This window comes from Argopecten irradians, chromosome 6 (genome assembly GCF_041381155.1).
Source record: "Argopecten irradians isolate NY chromosome 6, Ai_NY, whole genome shotgun sequence".
Classification (NCBI taxonomy): domain Eukaryota; kingdom Metazoa; phylum Mollusca; class Bivalvia; order Pectinida; family Pectinidae; genus Argopecten; species Argopecten irradians.
Genome location: NC_091139.1, coordinates 9,059,589 through 9,083,000, shown reverse-complemented (window position 1 = coordinate 9,083,000; position 23,412 = coordinate 9,059,589). Strand labels below are relative to the sequence as shown.

General features: G+C 33.1%; 1 protein-coding gene across 1 annotated transcript; it reads right to left on the bottom strand.

Annotated features, from left to right (window-relative positions):
• Positions 1–8,120: 8,120 nt before the first annotated feature.
• On the bottom strand, positions 8,121–21,421 carry LOC138326259 (vitamin K-dependent gamma-carboxylase-like). Its single transcript, XM_069272379.1, has 14 exons — positions 21,230–21,421; positions 20,132–20,297; positions 19,467–19,545; positions 18,418–18,524; positions 17,507–17,670; positions 16,953–17,122; positions 16,608–16,742; positions 15,834–15,962; positions 15,561–15,724; positions 14,521–14,687; positions 13,939–14,066; positions 12,185–12,314; positions 9,629–9,794; positions 8,121–8,221 (listed from the first exon to the last, which is right to left on the bottom strand). The coding sequence occupies exons 1-14, from the start codon at positions 21,345–21,347 to the stop codon at positions 8,131–8,133; spliced, it is 1,914 nt and encodes a 637-aa protein (XP_069128480.1). The 5' UTR covers positions 21,348–21,421; the 3' UTR covers positions 8,121–8,130.
• Positions 21,422–23,412: the final 1,991 nt, after the last annotated feature.

Here is a 23,412-nt window from a genome sequence, read left to right as displayed (position 1 = left end):
ATATCATCGAGGTCTTTAATGAGGTCATAAATGTTAAATGTTTTTCATTGGTCAGACTTTCCCATGTCCACTGAAGGTACTGGTTGTGTCGCATCTGGTGTATGCGTGGATACACCATTGAGGGATCTCAAGAAAAAGTTTTCTACAGTGCTCTCCAGACTTGGTAAAGAGTGGAACTTCACTGTAGACCTCATTTATGACCTCAAAGAATTCACCTGTGCCATCTATGGTCACTGAGGGTTCACAAGAATGAGGAATTGTGCTTCATACGAATTAAGGAGAAGCAACTCAGCCCTTAGCAGAAAGTGGCTCTGGTGTCTTTTCCATCCTATAGCTAACGAAGAGGTCATCATATACGATATGTGAATCACTAGGTTGAGAACAGGATGAGATCCCACATCCGCGAACCCGATGTTCTTGATGTTACCTCTAGCCATGGACGGTTGACAAGTTAGAACCTCGATGGTAAACCGGTAATGTAATGTCACATCAGCTCATCAGCTCATCGACACTCTGGCGAGAAAGCACGCACAACGATAATGCTTATCATTAAGAACTATTGAAAGAAATATGTGATACAGCAATAACCATATGACATTTCCTTACGTTATACACAGAAAAATAAAGTTAACAGTGGATGCGCTATTTCTTAAAGAAACAAATTTCGGAAAGTGTCGTGGTATTAACGGAAACAAATGCTTTCTTCAGTTTTAATTTCATACCCAATTAGTTGGCGTTGTGCTGTAAAAAATCATTTTGAGAAGCTACTAGTCTACAAACTTTCGAACATGAAAATGGATTATGTTAGGAAATTGAAAAGTCAAATGTGTTTAGATATGAATCGTTAATTGTCAATGTTATCTTCAGGAAATTTTAAGACATCCGGAAACTGTAGTGTCAGCGGTTTGGAAAAAAACAGCAATCATATACCCTGTATTTGTTTTTTTTTATTGATTTACGTCCTATTAACAGCTATGGTCATGTAATTACGGCCTCCCATGTATGCGGTGTGTTGGGTGTATGTTGTGCGAGGTACGTGTTTTGGGAGACTGCGGTATATTCATGTTATGTCTTCTTGTATAGTGGAACTATTGTCCTTTTTATAGTGCTACCTTGTATACGCACCCGGTGATGTTTTGTAAACCAAATGATGGTATAACAATAATTCTCTTTTGCATTTCTATATATTTTTGTTGTTGTTGTTTTACTAATTGATAAGATGTCAAATAATTGATTACGAATAAAAGTTTCGTGTTGGGAAACAATTATAGGCGCGTGAAGCCAAATATAAAAAAAAATGCTAAAATATTACCATTTTTGAGTTTTTTCATTTCCTGCATACACATCATTATTTATATAGGATTATTTGGTCCTTATATGTATTTGTTGTTCGATTGTGGTAATTTTGATACCGCATTTGTCTACTTCGGTTGAAAAAATGTCAATGACTATTTTGAACTTTTCCGTGAAATTCGAGATAGCGGCCATCTTGATGACGGCATAACCGGAGCTTATACAATGTTAACATTGGTTTTTTTTGTTGGAGTTGTTTTTACTGATTGATAAGAGGTCAAATAACTGATTAGAAATAATAGTTTGCTCTTGGCAAACATTTTTGCTGCCTCAAGCCAAATATGAAAAATTTGCTTAAAAATTACCATTGTTGAGCTAAAATCCGATTTTTTTTTCATTTCCTGTGTAGAAATAACTACATATATTGGATTATATGGTCCTGATATGTATTTGTTGTTCTATTGAGGTCATTTTGATGCCTCATTTGTCTTCTTCGGTTGAAAAATGTCAATGTTATGACTATTTTTCAATCTTAAGTGAAATTCGAGTGTTGTTTTTACTGATTGATAAGAGCTCAAATAACTGATTAGAAATAATAGTTTGCTCTTGGCAAACATTTTTGCTGCCTCAAGCCAAATATGAAAAATTTGCTTAAAAATTACCATTGTTGAGCTAAAATCCGATTTTTTTTTCATTTCCTGTGTAGAAATAACTACATATATTGGATTATATGGTCCTGATATGTATTTGTTGTTCTATTGAGGTCATTTTGATGCCTCATTTGTCTTCTTCGGTTGAAAAATGTCAATGTTATGACTATTTTTCAATTTTTAGTGAAATTCGAGATGGCGGCAATCTTGATGACGTCATAACCATATCACAGTTTATACAATGTTACCTCTCGATTTCGTTATCAGTGGGTCATAAGGCTTCAGAAAAACATTGGTTCGTTAAGTTGGGGGGGGTGCACGTGGATCCCCCTAGATCCCGGCCAAAAGTAACCCATATATACACCAGACTGTTACGTCGCTGACAAGTAGACATTTGCCCTGGAGACGCAACACGAGTATGTCTCAAATACCGTACATTAAGTCTTGAAGATTTTGATAAATAATATTTAAAGATTTCTAAAATAATACTAATTATACCATATATAGCATCTATCCCTACAGTATGATGTTTCAAAGAAAACATAAATATTGAAGAAACATCTCCTCATGTCATCGAAGGTTAAACCATCACAATAGATGTATATTCAACAATAATGGATATACAGAATAACAAGAAAAGTCATTACGGTTCAAACCTTTTTAATTCAAACGCCAATATCATCTTATTAAGGAAGATAACTTTATTTCGTGATATACCGGAAGCAAAGTGTTGGACGCGAGACACTTCCGGTTTAGCTGACGTTGCTGTCTTCTAACAATAAAAGATCTTGTAGATATATGTAATAAGCTCCTTATATGGTAACATTCATTCCACTGAACGCAATAAGAGTTTCCGTTTATTGTCACAATACTCCAGTGTAGATTTGTAATTATCATCCAGGGGAGAATTCTTTTACTTATCGCCTTATCACTTCAGCCAGTTTCCATGGTTACATCATTTAACTGTCACAGACTACTTTACGGAAATAATTCATTACACTTTTTGTTCGTTCAAAGTCTTGTGATCCCTTCCGAGAGAAGACCCTACCTTTTTTGTGCAATACTTTGGCTGTAGTCACGAGCATAATATAGAGTGAAATTTGATAATAAATAATATACATTGTATGTGTCCTTCAGTTATAAATATGATGTTTAGTGAAAATATGTCAAGGTTTTAACGAAATAAAGCTACATACAAAACTACTACTTGGCAATTAGATATCGTTATAAACCGGCGGCTGCATGTTGCCATATATACTTAATATTCATTTAAGGATTGGATGAGGTGATTCCTTACTGAATGGATGTGATGACCGACAACTGGCGTAAACTCTGCAGAACCCAAGAACCGGTTTAATCAAACTAATTGCGGTCAATACATCAATATACATCAAATCAGTATATCGTTCATATGTATTCCCTAAATTATTTGACCTTAGACGGTAATTTTAAGCTAACTTTACTGAGAATTAGAGTATATTCCTACCTAATGAAAATTTTATAATTATTTTAATTGATGAAATATGTTCCATAAGCAATTCATTGTTAACATACCATTATAGAAAAAATCCGACTTATGTCACTTATGCTATTTTTAACCCATGTTCGTAGTGTAATCCTTCCCCTCAATACTTTTTTGTTATGCAATGATAATGTGCATCTTTTGTCAATGCTTCTAAAAGATGAACCTATTACTTTTTTTTCTTATTTGATCCTCGAATATTGTCATTTAAAAAAATGAACACGAAACGAATCGTTTGTCTTAGGTAAAACAACGCATTCAATAAAAAAAAATCCTTAAATAAACCTATAACATATACGGATTTATATAGATTCAGGAGAAAATTTCAGGGATAGAAAATTTCAGGGATATTTGTTGGTAGTAATGAGATAACGCGATTCTTTATATTGTTTCAAGGATCCTCATACTATCAAAATAGAATACAATTATGAGTTTTAATTATTGAAGAAAGTTAATGAAATGAAAGCTAAAATGGTAACTTTTATTTGCTACGTTTTCCAGTTAATCAATTCAAATTGTATCATAATACTGCGACATTTTATAACCCACCCTCAACCCCCCAAATAGGTTCCGTTTACGAAACTGCCAAATATGGACCCCTAAGGTTACACCAGCTAGTGTATCCATTTCTAGATTCCAGCTCTTTGTTGGAAGATGTCGTTATTCATTTTCTTTGCAATTAATTGTTCTGTGTCGGTTGAATTATCAGCCGCTATGAATACCCACAGGCTCTCTGACGTCAGATTGAGTCAAACTTTAATTAACAAAATCATTAGTTCTTGTAACCTTCGAGAAAGCACAGTAGAACAACACTTATTCACCTGTCTATCAAACATTTTTTCTCGCATGGATTTTTGGAATTTTCAAACAAGAGTTCACACTATTGAAGAAAAAGAAAGGAAAAACACATGACTATGACACTGTGCTCGTTTCGGGCTATTGCCACTCAAAGAGACTTATTTGACAAAATTTTGAATTTAATGGAAAATTGATATTTTTTTGTGTATATACACGATAAGTTGAAGCGATACTTTAATAATGAGTTGTTTGATATGCATGAATGTTTGCGGAGTATATTGTATATATGTCGTCTTTAAAATATGATATTTATGTTGCTCTGATCATTAAAGTTTCAGCTACAAAATACACTAATTCTTGCTTTTTTTTGCTTTAACCGCTACTAGGAAAACGTTTTGGTATTAAAGTATTGCAAGTTTTTTTGCGTATAAATGCGAAAACGATTTCTTCTTAACAAAGCAAAACAGTCTGTATACACACGTTTGGCTATATCGGAATATTGTTTCCCTATCCGAGCAAAATCTCAAAAATTACCATAAGAATGCAAAAACTAAAGTGACAAGAATGTATCATTTCCCGGATAAATGCTTTAATACAATGGACCTAAAAATGATTTAAAGCACAACAGAGCTCGATACAGTTAAAAACGAATGCCAAGAAAAAATGTGATGAAAATGTAACCATACTCCTATTTACTATGTGTATCAGAATACGTAATTGAAACTAACAGAATCACATACATTTCACTACAGTTTGTGATAGGTTGGAGGAGAAACACTATTATGTTAGATGTATATTATTATGTTCTTGTTAATTCATAAAATAAAATTCATGTTTCTTCATACTGGTTTTGGTTGCTGAATACAAATCCCTTTTGTGTATGCAATAAACATTTTTGAAATGAAATGGCAAAACCATAATATGGTATCACAACTTCCATATCGATCCTATCTTCCTCCTAGATGAATTATTTCGGAGGGTCCTGATAATAGCGTTTACGTTGACGAATCATTAATGGATTTTAATTGTGATGATTCCCCGCATGCCGATAGATATAGTTCTTGCTGGCTGGTATACTGATATATACAAACATGTTTGCGGTTATAAATTAATTATTTCCAAATGAAACAGACGATAAACAGTGAAACTAATTCACGACTTCTGATAGGCTGTGCTGAGGATAGCAAGTTTTCTGTAGCTACTTATTAGTATTTATGTATCATTAACTTGTGACACAAATGGTTGTCAGTGTGTTTCCATATACAGATTCAATGTAACGGCGGCTACTATATCTCTGCCATTTACGATTTTCTGGTTCCCCTTCTCTGTTTCTTAACAGATAAAACGGAGCAATTAACTATGGCAAGGTTTATAGTGTAAGAGTATTTTCTTTCAGTAGAGTTTGTTTAGTTGAGTAAAAAAAGCAGCATTTTAAGCACGGATTGGATTCGATGTTGTGTTATATATAATATAATTGTTACGTAGTTGATATTTATTATTACGGAAATTATCCCATTGTCAAATGTAGAGGATCCTGATGGAACTGGCATTGTAAATCAACACTAACGCAAAGTGAGTTATAATACACAAATACAAATAAATTGAAAACCTATATTTAGAAACAATTTACAACGTGAGATTTCGAATCGCAACCCAGTAGTTAAGGGCTTGTGGTGATATATCGGCTCCATACTTGTGAATTTTATTACAGATTCTTTTATTTACAAATAAAGGGTATTTGTAGGTACCATAAATATGAAAATTGCAACCAAAAGCAAAGAAAATTATCAACAGAATGTTATTAGACCAAGAAAACTCTCATAAGAAGACATTCTGAAAGCAATGCTTACCAAACTACGCTACTGAATGGCAAATAACGTATTTTTGGGATGGTATTAACAGGGATAAAACACTTGGTCGGCTGTAATGAAAAGAAAGACGATTGGCTGTTATCGAGTATTGCAATATCTTCCAACTTTAAATTCCCCAGTAGGATATATTCAAACAAAGTACAAGCAAATTGACAAAACAAAAGAAAGAAAACAAGAACACAACTTCAATAGCTGATAAGTAAATGTATCGAAAAGGAAACGTGCTACTGAAAATAAGAACAGCTTTCCAGTAATGGCTCCTAAGAGGCTATGATTCCTGTAACATCGGCTCCTAAAAGGCTACGACTGAAGGAGGAAGGATACATGAAAACAGCTGAGTTGAATTTAGATCTTCCATAAAGTTGTGTCTTAGAGATAGTTGATTGCACTATCAGAACAAAGGATGCTCTGATGTAAGAAGTCAGGGATAAGAGTTAGCACATGATACCGACAAAAACTCTCGGTAGTGAAAAAAAGGAACATAGAGAGTAGATGCTTAGAAAACACCGCCATTAAATGGCAAATGCAGACATATTTATCTTACGGGAAATATCAGCGATAAAAACGCTTGGTAATATCGTTTACTGGTGGGAATGGAAGGAAAAACAATTGTCTATCATAGTGTATAACAATAGATTACTTACTGGGTAGTCACAGTAAGATTTCCGCTCCTAACCGCGTGTTGCCAGCTCGACGCCAGAATGTAATTATATGGTTTTGTTCCGGAGCTGACATTTTTATCGATATACCAGAAAAGAAAAGATCAAGATATATGTTCGAATTAGTGGAATTGGACACGAGTAACCTGAGATAATAATCTGAAAACGAATGAAAGTATGTACCATATAATCCAGATGATAATAGCAATTACAAAAGATTGATGATTCTTTGAAAGCTTGATCCGTACATACTTTAGAATATATGAAATCATATTTTGTTTATTTTGATTAAGCGTTTTCGATGGCTTGTATGATTTGTTGGCTTTGCGTTAGTTTAAGATCTGTAAAGTATCTTGTAATAGAAGTATTTAACTATGATTTCATTACTTTGCATTTGCTATGGGTTTGAAATAATTTCGAGGAGGAGTTTTATAATTTACAGTTGAAGTTGCTAAATACAATAAATTTGATATCAATACAAGTTCAGAACTAATAAAACAAAAGTGGAAATAGAAATTTAAAAACGTCAAAGAATGAAAATTGAGCGCGGATAATCAAAAACACATCTTTAAATTGAACTTAACATACCAACTCTTTGTCAGATCACAATTTGAAAGCGGTTTTGTGAAGTGAAAAGAGCAAAGACTTCTGGTGTATTGCGCTGTTCGAAAGGGCAAAAATTTCACTCCTTTCCGTCACAAATTATAAAAGGAGTACTTTCCAAAAAATGTATGTCTTCTACAATTGTATTGAACGACATTTAATACTAAATTAATCTTAGAACGCAAAACGTAATCTCCGTAAATATACCTTAAAGAAATCGTAAAAATTAATATCCGCAAAAGAAAGTTGGTGAACAGTATTTTCACGACCAGAATACCTCAGTGACATAGTGGACGGATATAGCAGTCTGACGCTCGCACTGCCCAGCCATAATAACTCTCAGAAAAAGGTGTCGGTCCTTCGAACATCCTTGGTTAATTCACCAATAATACCTCTCTGTATAACAAATTCATCAGCATATCAGATAACGTTTTGTACTTTGTATTCCTTCCCTTTATATGTATTTCAAGTCGTTTTCACTATAATTTTTTACGCCCGATTGACAGCTAGGGTCTTCATGCCTTGTTTAAGAGGCAGGAAAAGACCGGATTTCTCGGAGAAAACCCTTCAAACGATCAGTACCTAGCAACTTCCCAATAAAGGATAAGAACTTGAAACACACAGGTCTATTTTTTTTGTAGTTAGCTTGTGGTAAAATGTTCAAAGTGATAATGTCAGTAATAATTCATAAATACAATTTTATTAATCGTAAAATTTTCTTACAGACTCAGTAACTAGCCAAAATAGGTTTTTGAACTTTTTGCATATTCCTCGAACGCTTTTCCCCCAAGAATGCTTCGCACAGCTGCAAACGCGTAGAAAAGTCTGAAATAGAATAATATTTAAGGTAAGTCTGCAAGAGTGCAGTTGTGAGAAAAATTATTACTATCCCGGTATAAAGCAGAAACAAGTATTAGAAAAACTCAGTAAAAAAAGCATAGTCATAGAAAAATGGAATCCAAAGTCATGAGACGTCAGAAATGGTATAGAAGAGTCAGCAACAGGTATATCAATAGATTGTGTTTCTATAGAACACAATGTCTCAAGCAGTAAACAAACTCAAAACATACAATCACCGACACGTCTTTTGAACAGTTATTAACAAAAATGATAATGATACCATATGAAGTATTTACTATCATCAAATGTATTTTAAATTCTTATGTAAAGGAATATGTTTTCAGGACGTTTGATGATAAAGTATCTGCCTATTTCATCTAGTATGCAAATATCTTTCATGTTATTCTTGTCTCTTCATTGGACAAATATTTTACCGGTAACAATTAATAAAAAGCTATAATAGTGATAGGTTCCTATAAACATCTAATTCAAAAATTTCATCGCTGAGCTAATTTGATGAATTCTGAGTGATGCTTTTCTTAACTTATTTTAATGACAAACTAATAAGGTAATAAATTTATCATATATTTTTTCCAAGTTTGAATGAAAAATGAAAATGAACGCTGCACGAATCAATCTGCATCTCTTAATTTAAGTCATTCTAGCCATGTACAGTTATTTTTTATCAAAGCTTTATAATTTTATTTGAGATCCGTTGATTATAAAAGTTAATCAAAATTGAATATAACCCATGAATCGTATTTTCATTATCCCGCACGAGATTCGTTAGAGAAAAACATCCTATTATGAATTTGTGCTAGTGCATCACGCTACCTACAATGTAGGTTACTTAATGGTTCCTATATAATAATCTGTATCACCAATCATATTTCATTATATTGCATGCCTGATTCAATAAATGTAACTGAGACTTACTCACGTACCACGTGATATCTGATAACGTTTGTGTGGTCTGTTGTTTCTTTTGGTGATGGAATGACGTTAAAAGATGATATACCGCGCTGCGCTAACGTCATTTCAGCGAGAAGATTACAAAAAGTTATGTTCTATCACCACTGGAGATTCTAGTCCCGCGCAAACATTATCGTGTTTTATGTGGTACATGAATTAGTTCCAGTATATTTATAATGTGTACTTTTTTCTTCTAAATATTTTTTAAAATTTTAATTATCAAAATTACTTTATATGTTATAAATGCTCTCGTTAAATTTTCTAATTAATGTATATACATGTATGTAAATTGTTAAAAATGTGTAAAATATTTGTATAAAAAATTATTTAAATGTTTTTACAAGATTAAATAATTGGTTTCATCTACTTAATTTGCGCTAGAATCCATGCATTGATAACTTCTAGAATTGTTGTTCTTACCCATGTTTAAACAGGAAGAGTCGCGTTTTAATGAATGAGACGAAACCTTCCCAGCACCAGTCTGGTCCGTAAGGTCTCTCTTTCTGCTTTTTCATTTCATCTATCATCAGGTCAAAGCCATAAATATCTTCCTTGTCGAATTCCTTCATTAGCTTTCCATCGGGATCTGTAAACCCACAAACAAAATAACAGTGAAAAGGAAATTGCATTTGTTTAGAATTATCATGGTAGCGTTTGTCATCCATCAGCTTGATACAAGCTTGACACATGCTTGACACAGGCTTGACACAAGGTTGACACAGGCTTGACACTAGCTTGACACAGGCTTGACACAAGTTTGACACTGGCTTGACACAGGCTTGACACACGCTTGACGCAAGCTTGAAACAGGCTTGACACAGGCTTGACACAGGCTTGACACACGCTTGACACACGCTTGACACAAGCTTGATACAAACTTGACACAGGCTTGACACAAGCTTGACACAAGCTTGGTACAGGCTTGACACAAGCTTGACCCAAGATTGACACAGGCTTGACACAAGCTTGACATAACCTTGACACCAGGTTGACACAAGCTTGACACAGGCTTGACACAAGCTTGGCACAGGCTTGACACAAGCTTGACACAAGCTTGACACAAGATTAACACAGGCTTGACACAAGCTACACAAGTTTGACACAGGCTTGACACAAGCTTGACACAGGCTTGTCACAGGCTTGACACAAGCTTGACACAGGCTCGACACATGCTTGACACAAGCTTGACACAAGCTTGACACAGGCTTGACACAGGCTTGACACAGGCTTGACACATGCTTGACACAAGCTTGACACAGGCTTGACACAGGCTTGACACAAGCTTAACACAGGCTTGACACAGGCTTGACACAAGCTTGGCACAGGCTTGACACAAGATTGACACAGGCTTGACACAAGCTTGACACAGGCCTGACACAAGCTACACAAGCTTGACACAAGCTTGACACAAGCTTGATACAAGCTTGACACAGGCTTGACACAAGCTTTACACAAGCTTGACACAGGCTTGACACAAGCTTGACACAAGCTTGACACAGGCTTGACACATGCTTTACACAAGCTTGACACAGGCTTGACACAAGCTTGACACAGGCTTGACACAGGCTTGACACAGGCTTGACACAAGTATACGGAGCACCTAGAGATAAACGTTTAACACCAACTTTCGTTAAACTAGTGTTTCAAAGTCATCAATAGTTATACATTAGAACTATATCAGCAATGATATACTACAGCTTCTTTAAGCTGACTATGCAACACTTACAACAAACTATTATAACCAGAGGGTGTCCCAGAAACTTTTTTTTTTTAAATATTACTTCAACGCTCTCGAAATGGCTGTATTTGTTCATAGAACGGTAATATTATAAAGTCATTCTTCATACTCCAGGTGTTACTATCATTATCCATACATCCACTCTGTTTCTTGTTGTTGTTTTTTTTTTATTTGAAAATTGTTTGACAGTAAATAAGACCAGTATACATGTTTTCTGTCTAAATACAGTGTACATGTGTTAAGTAACAATCTCAAAAGAAAGGCCGACAGCGTTACCATATGGCACATTAAGAAACCAAACCCTTGATTAGAACGATAATTATGTAACAGTGGGAGCGAGAAATTACCGCCATTAAAGAGTGTGATAACGACATTCTGTCAGATAAACATGTTGAAAATTACAAGTTTTAACAATAGAACGCTAATGATAATTCCAATACATGTGTTTCCAATATTACAAATTGAATTTTTCACTTAGCATGAACACAGTGACCTAAACATCCCTGAAATCATTCTTCTTTGTAGATTTACAAGTTTTAAAATATATCATTAATCATAATTCCGATATTTCTAATATTTCAAATGTCATTTTTATGTACCTATGCACATAGTGACCTGAATATTATCGACACTGGAATTACAAATTTTACAAATAGAACGCTAAGAATAACTTCGGTATTTTAGATAAAATCAAATGTCATTCTTATGTCTTAATCCACAGCGTGTCCACAGCGGCCTATATATCAATGAAACTATCCATTTTGTTTTATGACACTTACAAATTCTACCAATATATCGCTATTGATATAAGTCATTTTTATGTCCTTAACATAAACACAATCACCTGAATATCCAGGAAACCATTCCTTCTTTGTCAAATTACAAGTTTTACAAAAAAACTACGTTGACGGTAATTCTAATATTTTAGATATTTCAAATGTCATTCTAATATCTTAATCATGGACACAATGACCTGAATATCCCTGATACCACTCCATCTTTTTGGAATGAAATGTTTTACAAATAGAACTTTAATGATAATTCAAATTTTAAGATAAATGAAATGTCATTTTTATGAACACAGTGACACAAACATTCTCGAATTCATCCTTTTTGTGAAATAACAAGCTTTACACTATTAAGAACGCTAATGATAATAATATGCACTTATTATGAACACAATCGCCTGTACATTCATGGAATCATTCTTCTTTATCGTATAATTTATCTATACAAACCTTCGCCATTTTCTTTGGCCTCCACTGCCTTCATGTACCTTTCAAACTTGGTATCCTTTGGCTTACTGATACTCATGTAAGAAGGTTCATCAGATATGGTATGGACTAGTAATTTATCTCTTGCTGGAAGCTGAACAATAAAAAAAACACTCTATATTTCTATATATTTGCTGGATTGTAAACAGAACTAATGTGTTTTGTAATTCCAAAGATGCTGTATTAATTTTGGATAAGTTAGTTTACCATCTTTATAGTCCATGCGAACTCAATTATCCTACATTAGTATATTACGATATCACAAAGAGTTTGCATTTCAAAAGAATATTAGGACCAATTGTTGTGTCATTGTTCTGGTGAATCATGGTGTTACGTGAAGGTTACCACAAGCCTAGGTGAGTCAATATCCCAACTGTAAGTTCATATACGATGTTAAAGACACACGAAATCCAGGACTTACATTAGAATTGATACTAAAATCTCTCCTGGAAATCCAGGACTTACATTAGAATTGATACTAAAATCTCTCCTGGAAATCCAGGACTTACGTTAGAACTGATGCTAAAATCTCTCCTAGAAAATTCACTTACTGAAGAATAAAGAAATTTAACTTCATGCCCAGTGCTCACGAAACAAGAAGGTTTCATATATATCTTACCAATTGCCATACGTTATATGTTCATCAAAAATTGCAATTTATGTAGGTACAATTAATATGTTTTGATTTTAACAAAAAAAATTAAAATTAAAATCAAATTTGATTTAGGAAGTTTTGATATAGATGTTTGAATAAAAAAGAACAGTTCGAATTTTTGCAGGAGTTATGAAATAAATGATACATGATGGTTTTGATACATGATGGTTTTAAAGCGATTTGCACTGGTTAAATATTTTTTTGTCAAGTCATAGACCCCGAAAAATAAACCATATTTTCAGACATCATAAACGATCAGCTCTCTGCAAAATGTATTGGGAATCTGGTTTGATTGACATCGTTATAACGCCACAGGAAACCAATACTATAGCGTGGTGTGTAAATTTGGTTTTGTTCGTCATATTTCTGTATCTAAGTTTACGAAATTATTATATAACAAAAGATACGATATTTAAAATATCAGTTCAATCCTTAAACAACTTTAAAATGTGAAACCTTAAAAATAAACGATGCCATCGCAACATTTCATAAAGTGTTTATATCTTCTGTGTTCCAGTTTTAGATGCCTACGGCGACAAATCTAGTTTCATGTAAAGAAACACCGGTGATTTGCGTTTCATTCGGTTTTATGGTAGTTAAAACCATCAGCTTGGGGAATAAATCTCGCGACTGCTGAACCTACATTACACCCGTAGGTCTATTATCGCGGTATATAAACCGCTAACTGTAGGCATTCTTGTTGTAGTCATTCTACCGCAATCAATTAAGTTTATACATATATATTCACTATAAAAGTGCACATTCCTGCGTGAATTTAACACGGCAACTCTTTCTCGCGTATGCTTCGACACGTTGATATTGTAGCAAGCAATATTTTGTTTAGTGTCTACAATAAGTATTTATTATTTTATCATATGTTATATAGGATTTTATAACAATCAGGAAATGCTTATTTGGTAAACATGGTTTTATTCCGCCAGGTAAAATGGTAGATGATAATAACCCACAGTTTTTTTGTCGTTATGAAATTCCCCAAGGTTAGTATAACGACATATGGACCTAAGCGAAGGTTGACTACTGTTATATCTTTGATTATACTGACCAGTAATGACTCTCCCTCTTGTAAAGTAGTATTTTGAGAAAGTATTGGATCCTCAAGGTTTATTTTCCCTTTCATAACTTCAATGGTAAAGTCATTGGTATTATCCAGCTTAATAGTGTTGGTATATCCTTTAACAGAAAACAAAAAGTCTTGAACATTAAACAATATCAGTTTTGTTTAAGCATTATACCCCCATTACTGACCTATAGTGCCATGTAATATTGACAATTTGTAAACGCCGCAATGCAAGTGTACAATGGTACTGTTGCAATGTCATAATACTTTATTTATCACAAACGGCCGATCTACAATATCGTGACGTCATTATTAACCATCATATTAAAATCAGTATGTGAAGTCTCACAATTATCTCGATAGACGGAGACGTAACATTCAACACGAAGTCACCGTAAGAAAGAAATTGAAAGTGTAGCCGGTACTTATAACTACTAGTTATGTGATGATTATCATATAGAACTAGCATGATTTAGTCAAATTAAATGTCGAAAAAAATTGAATTAAATATTACTACTATTGTTTATGTCCATGGCATAATATATCATTAGTATTTTCTTTTCCTACCTGGTAAGTCTGCTTGGAATCGAAAAACTGTGTCGTTACGTTTATGAATCATTTCCGATTTCTTGTTTCGCATCTCCCAGTAGTTCTCTAATGGCGGTAATACCCAGTCGGTCTTCGAGAATAGGCTCCACTTTGCAGTTAACATATCTTTATCAGGGTCATAGAGTCTGTCGAAAGAATATATATATATAAAATCTCATCATCAAAATCATCATCGCAAGAATGACGACATTGTGATGAGGCTGTACTTCAACATTTGCATCGTCACTGAAAGACATGCGCATAAACCCATCATAACATCTGTTAATTTACTAATCTTCCCAATAAGCATAAAAGGATATTGAATCTTAACTGCTAAAATGATAATCTTTGCTTGTATTTGTAATAGTTAGATTAGCATAATCCGTTTTGAAAATGCTGGTAGACAATATCGAAGGTTAGATATTATACTTTTCACACAGTTGTCATTATTCGAGGAAAAGATATTTAAACATTCTTTGAACATGATGATAACTCGTCTAATTGAACCTGGTAGATTCATTATAAAATCATATTAAGGACTATGACACGATAATATATAAAATAAGGTAATATATAAAGTAAGGAAATATATAAAATAGGATAGTATAAAAATAAGACAATTTATAAAATATGATAATACATAAAGTCAAGCAAGGTAAAATATAAAATAAGGCAATGTATAAAATAAGGTAATATATAAAATATTGTAATACATATAATAAGGAAATAAGGTATATATAACATAAAGTTATATATAAGATAAGATAATATATAAAATAAGGCAAGATTATATACAAAAGAAGGTAATATATAAAGTAACGTAATATTAAAAATAAGGCAATATATTAAATAGGGTAATATATAAAATAAAATACATAAAATAAGGTCATATATGAAATAAGGAAATATATAAAATACGGTAATATATAAAAAGACTTTACGTAAAATAAAACAATAATCTATATGAAATATGGTGATATATAAAATAAGTTAATACTTATAATATAGTTTAACCCTACCTACGTCTGAACCGTCTGTTAACTTTGATCCATATATCGTAAGTAATGGCGAAAGATCCAGCCAAAGTCCCATCCACATCTACTTTACGAGCCAGACATTGTGTGTACTGAAGAAGCATGTACGGGTTGTATGACCAACGGTTCCTTTCACTTTTATGGCTTACCTGAATAATGCCAAGGAATGAATTCAAGCAAATATAATGACATAACGTATTTTTCATACATTTTTGTCTTCGTTATTTCAAACAGAAATAAAAACAAACCATTCCATACCAGTTTTGAAATATCTGTTTTCTCTCCTGTATCGAGATCTTTGATGTAAATTTTGATGTACGGGTCAGGAGAATAGATCATCATGTTCCAGCTGTAACCGTATACCCCTCCGATGTCGTTGTCAAGGCCCTGTATGATATCAACAATAATCAAGATCTACGAGATAAAGGTAGGAATATTTTTATTTAAGTTTTAGTGATAATTATGGTTTGATACTTTTCGCACCAGAAAAGTTGCTCCTTGAATTGAATTCAGTAACTGCATTTATACATGTTGTACCAATAGTTGCAGAATTGTGATTTATTTATGTACCAATTTTCGATATTAATCTAACATTTTAGCGCAGCCAATATTTAAAATTTGTAAATTATAATATATACATACCAAATACTTCGAAACTCTGGTCTATAAGGCACCATCCAGTACCATAACCACAAAAGGTTAATTCGATGGTAATAATTTTATTGCCGTTATCTTTGCTTTGAACCGATTTAAACATGTTTAACGCTGAAACTTACGTAAGGAGGAAATTTGTGCTAACTACGAAAAGATATATTTCGCGATTTGTTTAAGTATGAAAGATAGCTAAATAAAAATAAAACTGGCGGGGTTGTCGCGAAAATAACAACAACACAAACTATTTCGCAAAATTAATTCTCTTGAATACATCCGAATTTACCATATTTAGATTATGTCCTTCAATCATGTCCATATGTCCCTAAATAACTGTATTCATAGAGCTTAATGTATTATAGTTACTCATGAACGATTTACCTTAAATACTCCAAATGAAAACGGTAGAAACACCTGCTCAGCTATGTAGACAATGACAAAGAATGTGCTGAGTATATGATAGCGTCCTGGCTTAGTTGGGCAGTCCTTTGGTGGCACATTCTGTTCCTCTTGCATCTGTGTTAATAAACAATTTATTATAATGTTATGAAGACATTATATAGCGAATTACTTCCCTTGGCCCGATGTCTACAACTGGACAGATCTCCAGTAATGGAGGTATTTAATTCTTTTTAGCGTATATATACAAAATAATGACGAAGCCAGCAAAGTTCATAACACTATTGAACATGTTTAAAATTAGGTCAATTACAGGTAGTTATATACCTGTTTGGACCTTGACTCGGGTTTGGTGTCTCCCTTTGAATATAAACAATGGCGACTGCTGCGGAATGTGCTTGGTTGTCTCCAGGGTAGAATTTTCCTGAAAAACTTTCGGGGCCAATTTGGATAGCAAAACACCGTCATAGTAGCCATTCCAATAAACGGAAACATACCTAAAAGATCAAAATACCTTTCACTGTCTATTGTTCTATTGAAGCAGCAGAATTTTGACTTTATAAACTTGATAAAAACATCAGATGTCAATTACTATGATATCATTGTGAAGATATCTGTAGGAAATATTGTATATAATTCGGTTATGTTTATTTTATGTTGGTATGTTTTATATAAATCTAACTATGATACATTTAATAAAGTATATATAAAATGAATAAAATATTGCAAAATTATTAACATCATATTTTTGACTTCAATATGCACTTTCCATTTTCACACACATTTTATTCTGTGTTAATTGTTATTATGAAAGTGTTAACTACTTTTTCATAGTTTATAGTTACAATTATAGGAAACTGATAGTTAGTTAGATAACATACCTATACTATATATTTGAGAGTTCATAGCATGGAAGGTGAAGCCGAAAATCAGGCCGAACACTCTTGTTTTATCAAAGAAAAGAACATATCCCAGCGTCATGTCTAGTACACAGCCTATCCAGTGTACAACATACAGGTCGATTTGGTCATCGGTCAGAAAAGGTCTGTTAAAACATAAAATTATACATGTAACAATAATCAAAGGTGCTCCATCGCCAACAGAGCATGAACGATAATCATAATTTGGACAAAAATATTTATAATTGTGTATATATATCACATAATCCGCTCGATACCTACATCAATGTAGTGATTTAGCCCGTGTAATATCTTGCATATGTCGTAAGAATAATTTGGTCAGAATTTCGACGCCGTGAAAAAATGGCGGCCTCCGCTGAATGTTGCATGTACTTTGATGTAAGAAGTTAAGTTATAAAACTTAAATTTGTGTTCATTTCATTTGATATCTTATGAAACTGGTTTTTGCTCATCGACGCCCGCAAAATTGAAAAAAAATATATAAGACTTCATAAAATCAGATTATATGAACATAAAGAGCCTATATATCTATAATTAGAACAGGAATCATATTAGATAATGTGTTTGATTTTCTGTACAATTAGTGTCTCATTCCATATACAAAATAATGTAAGCATAGTGTCATGGAGTTGTGCTCGGGATGCAATTGATTATTTTAGATTATTTTAGATACCTCTATTCTGAATTAAGATAAGAAGCAAAAAAATTTCAATGATGGCAATAGTGTAAAGTAAGTAACTTGTTTACCGAAGAAAATTATAATTTGTCTGTTCCTGTTTTTATATAAATACCATTTGTCAGTGGTATAGCACCTCAAATAGATATCGAAATGGCTTAACTGCAAACGGGTGTTCAACAGTTATCATATTTACCTGAAAATATCAAATACCCAACTACCAGACACGTGCATCTGAGACCAACCATACATCCATTCTGGATCTAGTTTCTTTATTCCGGCGAAGAAGTACACAATGAATACCTAAATTAAAAAATAAAGTGTCTTTAAGCGTATCATTCTTTGTCTAAAAATTACAATGTTTAACCCGTTTAAAAACAATAATCTTGGAAAGGAATTAATATATTCTTTATGGGTTTTTTTCAATTACCAAATATTCTGTGTTTTGTATTCATATGCATACACTTATATGTCAATTGTTTAAATTACTATTGTCTACTGTTTAAACTGAAATAATGTTCTTTTAGATATACTTGTGTCATTGTGGAAATATTGAATGGAGTTAACACGGAACGTTGCAAGTGTTGTGTCCAATTATCTAAATTGATTTACACAAAACAGTATAGCTCCAATATATCAAATAAATTTAAATTCTTAAACAAATAACGTTTATGGTCATTATATAAATTAAAGTCAGATAGCTAGCTACCTAGAAGATGCCCTCTCACCTGCTTCTGTGTTTGGTGATATAAGTCAATTTTCATTTATGTATAGTCTACTGTAGTTGATGCATTATTTCTAATAAAACAAATTCTACCAAATAAAGATGGATTTTATCATTACATTTTTGGGAAATGCATTATCATCATAATTATTCATATATTACTAGATAAATTCTATTTCTGGTCTAGACAGGACCATTTTGTAAATTAGACGATATTTTTTTATATTTTATTTTTTATCTTAATTTGGTGTGTTTCATTCAACATGACGGTATATTATATAAGTATTTTAGTGTCATGTGACATAGGTGATTGTGACCTCTAGATATAAACTGTGATGAGACATCAGGAAACAATATCTTGTGGTTAGGAGTCTATGAGAATATGCCAAAATGGCCGTCATCGTAATTTTGTACGCCATAGTGCTACTAAAAATTAAAATCCTGTGATTTAAGGGACATTTAAAAGGACCACAATAATAAGATATTATATGCTATAACTATAACCGTTTAATTTTACCTACCTGAAATCGCATGACTGTGTAATTCCATAACGGGACTGCCTGGTTCCGAATTTCTGGCCAAATCAAACCGTCTATTGACCTGAATGGTGTAAACTTTGGTAAATGTTTAGGTAATAAATTTATTCATTTAGTCTGAAAGGCATACTCATTACTAAATGCTGTTAATTGACTATCAAACAGAAAAGTCTTTTCCATGTATTGATAGCATTGGCATCATAACAATCAAACACATGATTACACAATCAAATTATGTCGTTAAATTGAAATATTCGGCTAGAAAGCCGTCTTAGTGGAATGTTTGAATTAAAAACAAAATGTGCTGTGTGATTTATGCATTAATGTCAATAAAATATGGAATTTATAAAACATTTAGATAGGGATATTAACGTTTTGAATATACATGTATATACAAGCTTGATTATTCTAAATGTATTTTTTTTATATTTATTTTTATATCCAATTCATTTCTGATGAATGATATATGCGGCTGCGACGGAAAAGTATACCAGGGTTTATGAAACGCATCAGCTATAATACTATTGATCGACAATGAAAACAAATAAATTATGTCTACATTCGTATGTTGATAACTTCTAACTAAGAAGACATAATGCTGACGATTGACATTAATGTGATATTACGACTATAACTATGATTTTACTTACATATATCGGTTACCGTCAGTTAGAAGTAGAAGAAAGGCGAGTAATCCGAATAGATAGGAATGGTTGTTCCACACCGTGCCGTCCAATAAAATTATGTACCAATATACACCGGTAAATATCATCAGTGACCAGCGGTACAGGAACCCAAACATTATACTAATGGTAGCTGCAACAAAATACCACATGTAACCATAGTTACATAACTTCAACATTATACCAATGGTAGCTGTAACAAAATACCACTTGTAACCATGGTTACAGAAACTTTAACATTATACCAACGTTAGTTGCTACAAAATACCACATGTAACCATGGCTACAAAAACTTCACACATTATACCAGTGGTTGCTGTAACGAAATATTACTGTTAGGATGGAGATATATACCTCAATATCATACCGATGGTGGTTGTAACAATATATCACCTGTAAACATGGCTACAAAAACTTCACACATTATCCCAATGATGACTGTAGCAAAATAGCACATGTAACAATGGAAACACGAACCCCATGATTATACTAACAATGGCCGTAACGAAATATTACAATATGGATACACAGACTCCAACATTATACCAACGGTGGTTAAAACAAATATTTCTCTTACTTTTAAAACATAAGTCTCATTATTATATCAATTGTGGCTGTAGAATAAATCATACTACTATGGATAGACAGACCTGAATATTATACTAATGATGCATGTAGCAGAATATCACGTGTAACCATAGTTACACAAACCCAATGATACCAATTGCAGGTAAAAATGCAAAACGAGCATTCAGTACGGACCACAGCGTTTAATTTTAACAGAGAAAGAGATGCAATAGTAGTTTTGTTGACTTAAACCTGTACCATGATTATACTAGTCGAGTATTGGTACATCGAGTAATTAATATGACCGATATACTGATTGAAGTGTCATGGTATATTTCTTTTCAATTTATTATATAGTGACGGTTGTATATAGTTATCAATGGCTGTATTTTTCTACACCTTATGTAGATACGAATAAATTAAAATCGTTGATTTATTTCTTGGTGGATACAAATGACAGCGTTTTACTGATATTTGTTTTCCTGTGTAAAGGCGTACCTAGAAGCATTATGAAATACAGTAGATACATCCATGCTACTGAGAGGGGCTTAATGAAGTCGAACACTGGAGCATAGCATCTGTCAGGTGACCAGCGTCTGTAGGCCTGTTGTCCCATTCCTCTCTCCTCCAGTGTATCAATAAATAGCAAGAACCCTGTGGAAAGGGACAAAAGTGAAAGTAAACATGTGTAGATCCTCCGTGATTATAACAGGAAGCGGAAGTTACATCATTCCAGGTAATATTTGGACAATAAGACGCACAGTGTTTTACAAATGAAATTAATTTGTGGGGGAGGATGACCGAATTACATTTTTGTCTTTAACCCTAAAATTATTAATAGACTCGATGGTCGAGATTGAAAACCACTAAGGATTAACATCGTTACTGGGACTAAATCAGTAAACATCAAAACATGCAAACTGACACTTATTATGTATTAGCAAATTAGCAAAATAGCAAATTAATAAATTAGCATTTTTTAGTGGTGAAGTAAGATCTGAAACAGAGGAGAAGTAATGAGTAAAACATAACAAAGTGTTCAGGGTCAGATGTAAAACTAGAGGAAGGACAGTTTTTAAATGAAAATTGTTGTCAGGATTAAGCTATCTTGACACTATGTATTATGTGCCAAAATCTAATAGATAACAAGAAAATATACAATTCGTTTCGTTGGTACTAAGGGAACAGTCACAACAACTTTGACCAAAACCAAAAACATATTTATCTTCTTCGTTTTCCATTAAAAATACATCATTTTCTTAAATACTCAGTTTCTGCAGATGGAATTTGTTTTTCTTGATCCTACTCATTTGATCGATGGACCGTAAAGGGATGTGACAACTTTACACTCAAAAGACTGGATAATTATCATTTTCACCATAACTTAGCTTTTAACATTGATATCAGCAGGGCTACCAATGTGGTTCAATTGCCCCTTGGCTATACATAAACCACACGTCTAGGTAGCTTAAAGTTTCTGAGGACATTCACTCTACAAAAACACCTTCGGGGTATATCTTTTGGGATACGCAGAGCTGGGAATTATATTAAATAAGCTAGTGATTTCAATGAAACATATATAAAAGGTTATAAACTAAATTATAAAAAAAATATAAGTTAGATATAATGTTGAAGCAGAAAGATGATTAAAGAAATTGAACTTCTAATTTCTGTTAAAGTATATAAGAACAAAATAACTGTCATTATTTAGTCCTTATAGATTCCAAGAGTTTGTAATAATATAATAGCCTTATTCAATGATCATAGCTGCAAGATGTTGTAGAACTTTCAACCATTCTGTAATCTGATACTTTAATTAATGTTTAAAGGTATACTGAAACAAGTGGATACATTCTGCAAAATTTACATAAACTGTGATATACCAAAGTGCATGGTTTACCTAGTTATTAAGACAACTATAATTGTATTATTCGAACTATTGACGTATGTGTGGCAGAAGTAGGAGTGATTGTTTAAATATTAATTGAACTGTTAACAATAGATACATTACCATAGAAAAATCGAAGTGCCCCTATAGCGGCTGGGTCGGTCGGTCTACATAGTAACCTTACAAAAGATCGCCACGATGTGAAATCCCGCAATTCAAAACCAAATAGTTGTCTAAAGCCACCAATGTCAGTCTTCGGTGCAGGTCCTAAGTCTTTCCCATTGTTTTCAGTAAAATCTGTTCTTCCACTTTGGTTAATTTTCGTTTGTCTCCTCGACAAAGACGCCATTTCGTCTAAATGTGTCTTATAAAGCTACATATAACCTCTAGTGATGAACGTCCCCTATCCATGTGTGATAAGATAGGCTGGCTGTGGACGAGGTATGAGATGAATACGATGTCATCAATCATCTACCTCATCTGTCTATACAAGTTGGTGCCAAAACTTCTAGTATGGAATAAAGTTATGTAAATGTGCTACCATTTCGTACAATTCGCACTGACGAAGGAAAACATGGTTAAGTGAACTAGGTCGTCTCCTTATGCCGAAATCATAAGTCAGGACACTGATGAGCTAAACATTTTAGATAAAACACTAACCTTTCTAATTATTCATCAAAATTCCTCAGAGTAACATATCGTAAAACCGGTTATTTTCGTGAGGTTGATGTTTTCGCAATTTTGCAGGATATTACTAGGATCACAAGAAATTGAGCCGTATAATATTGAGTAA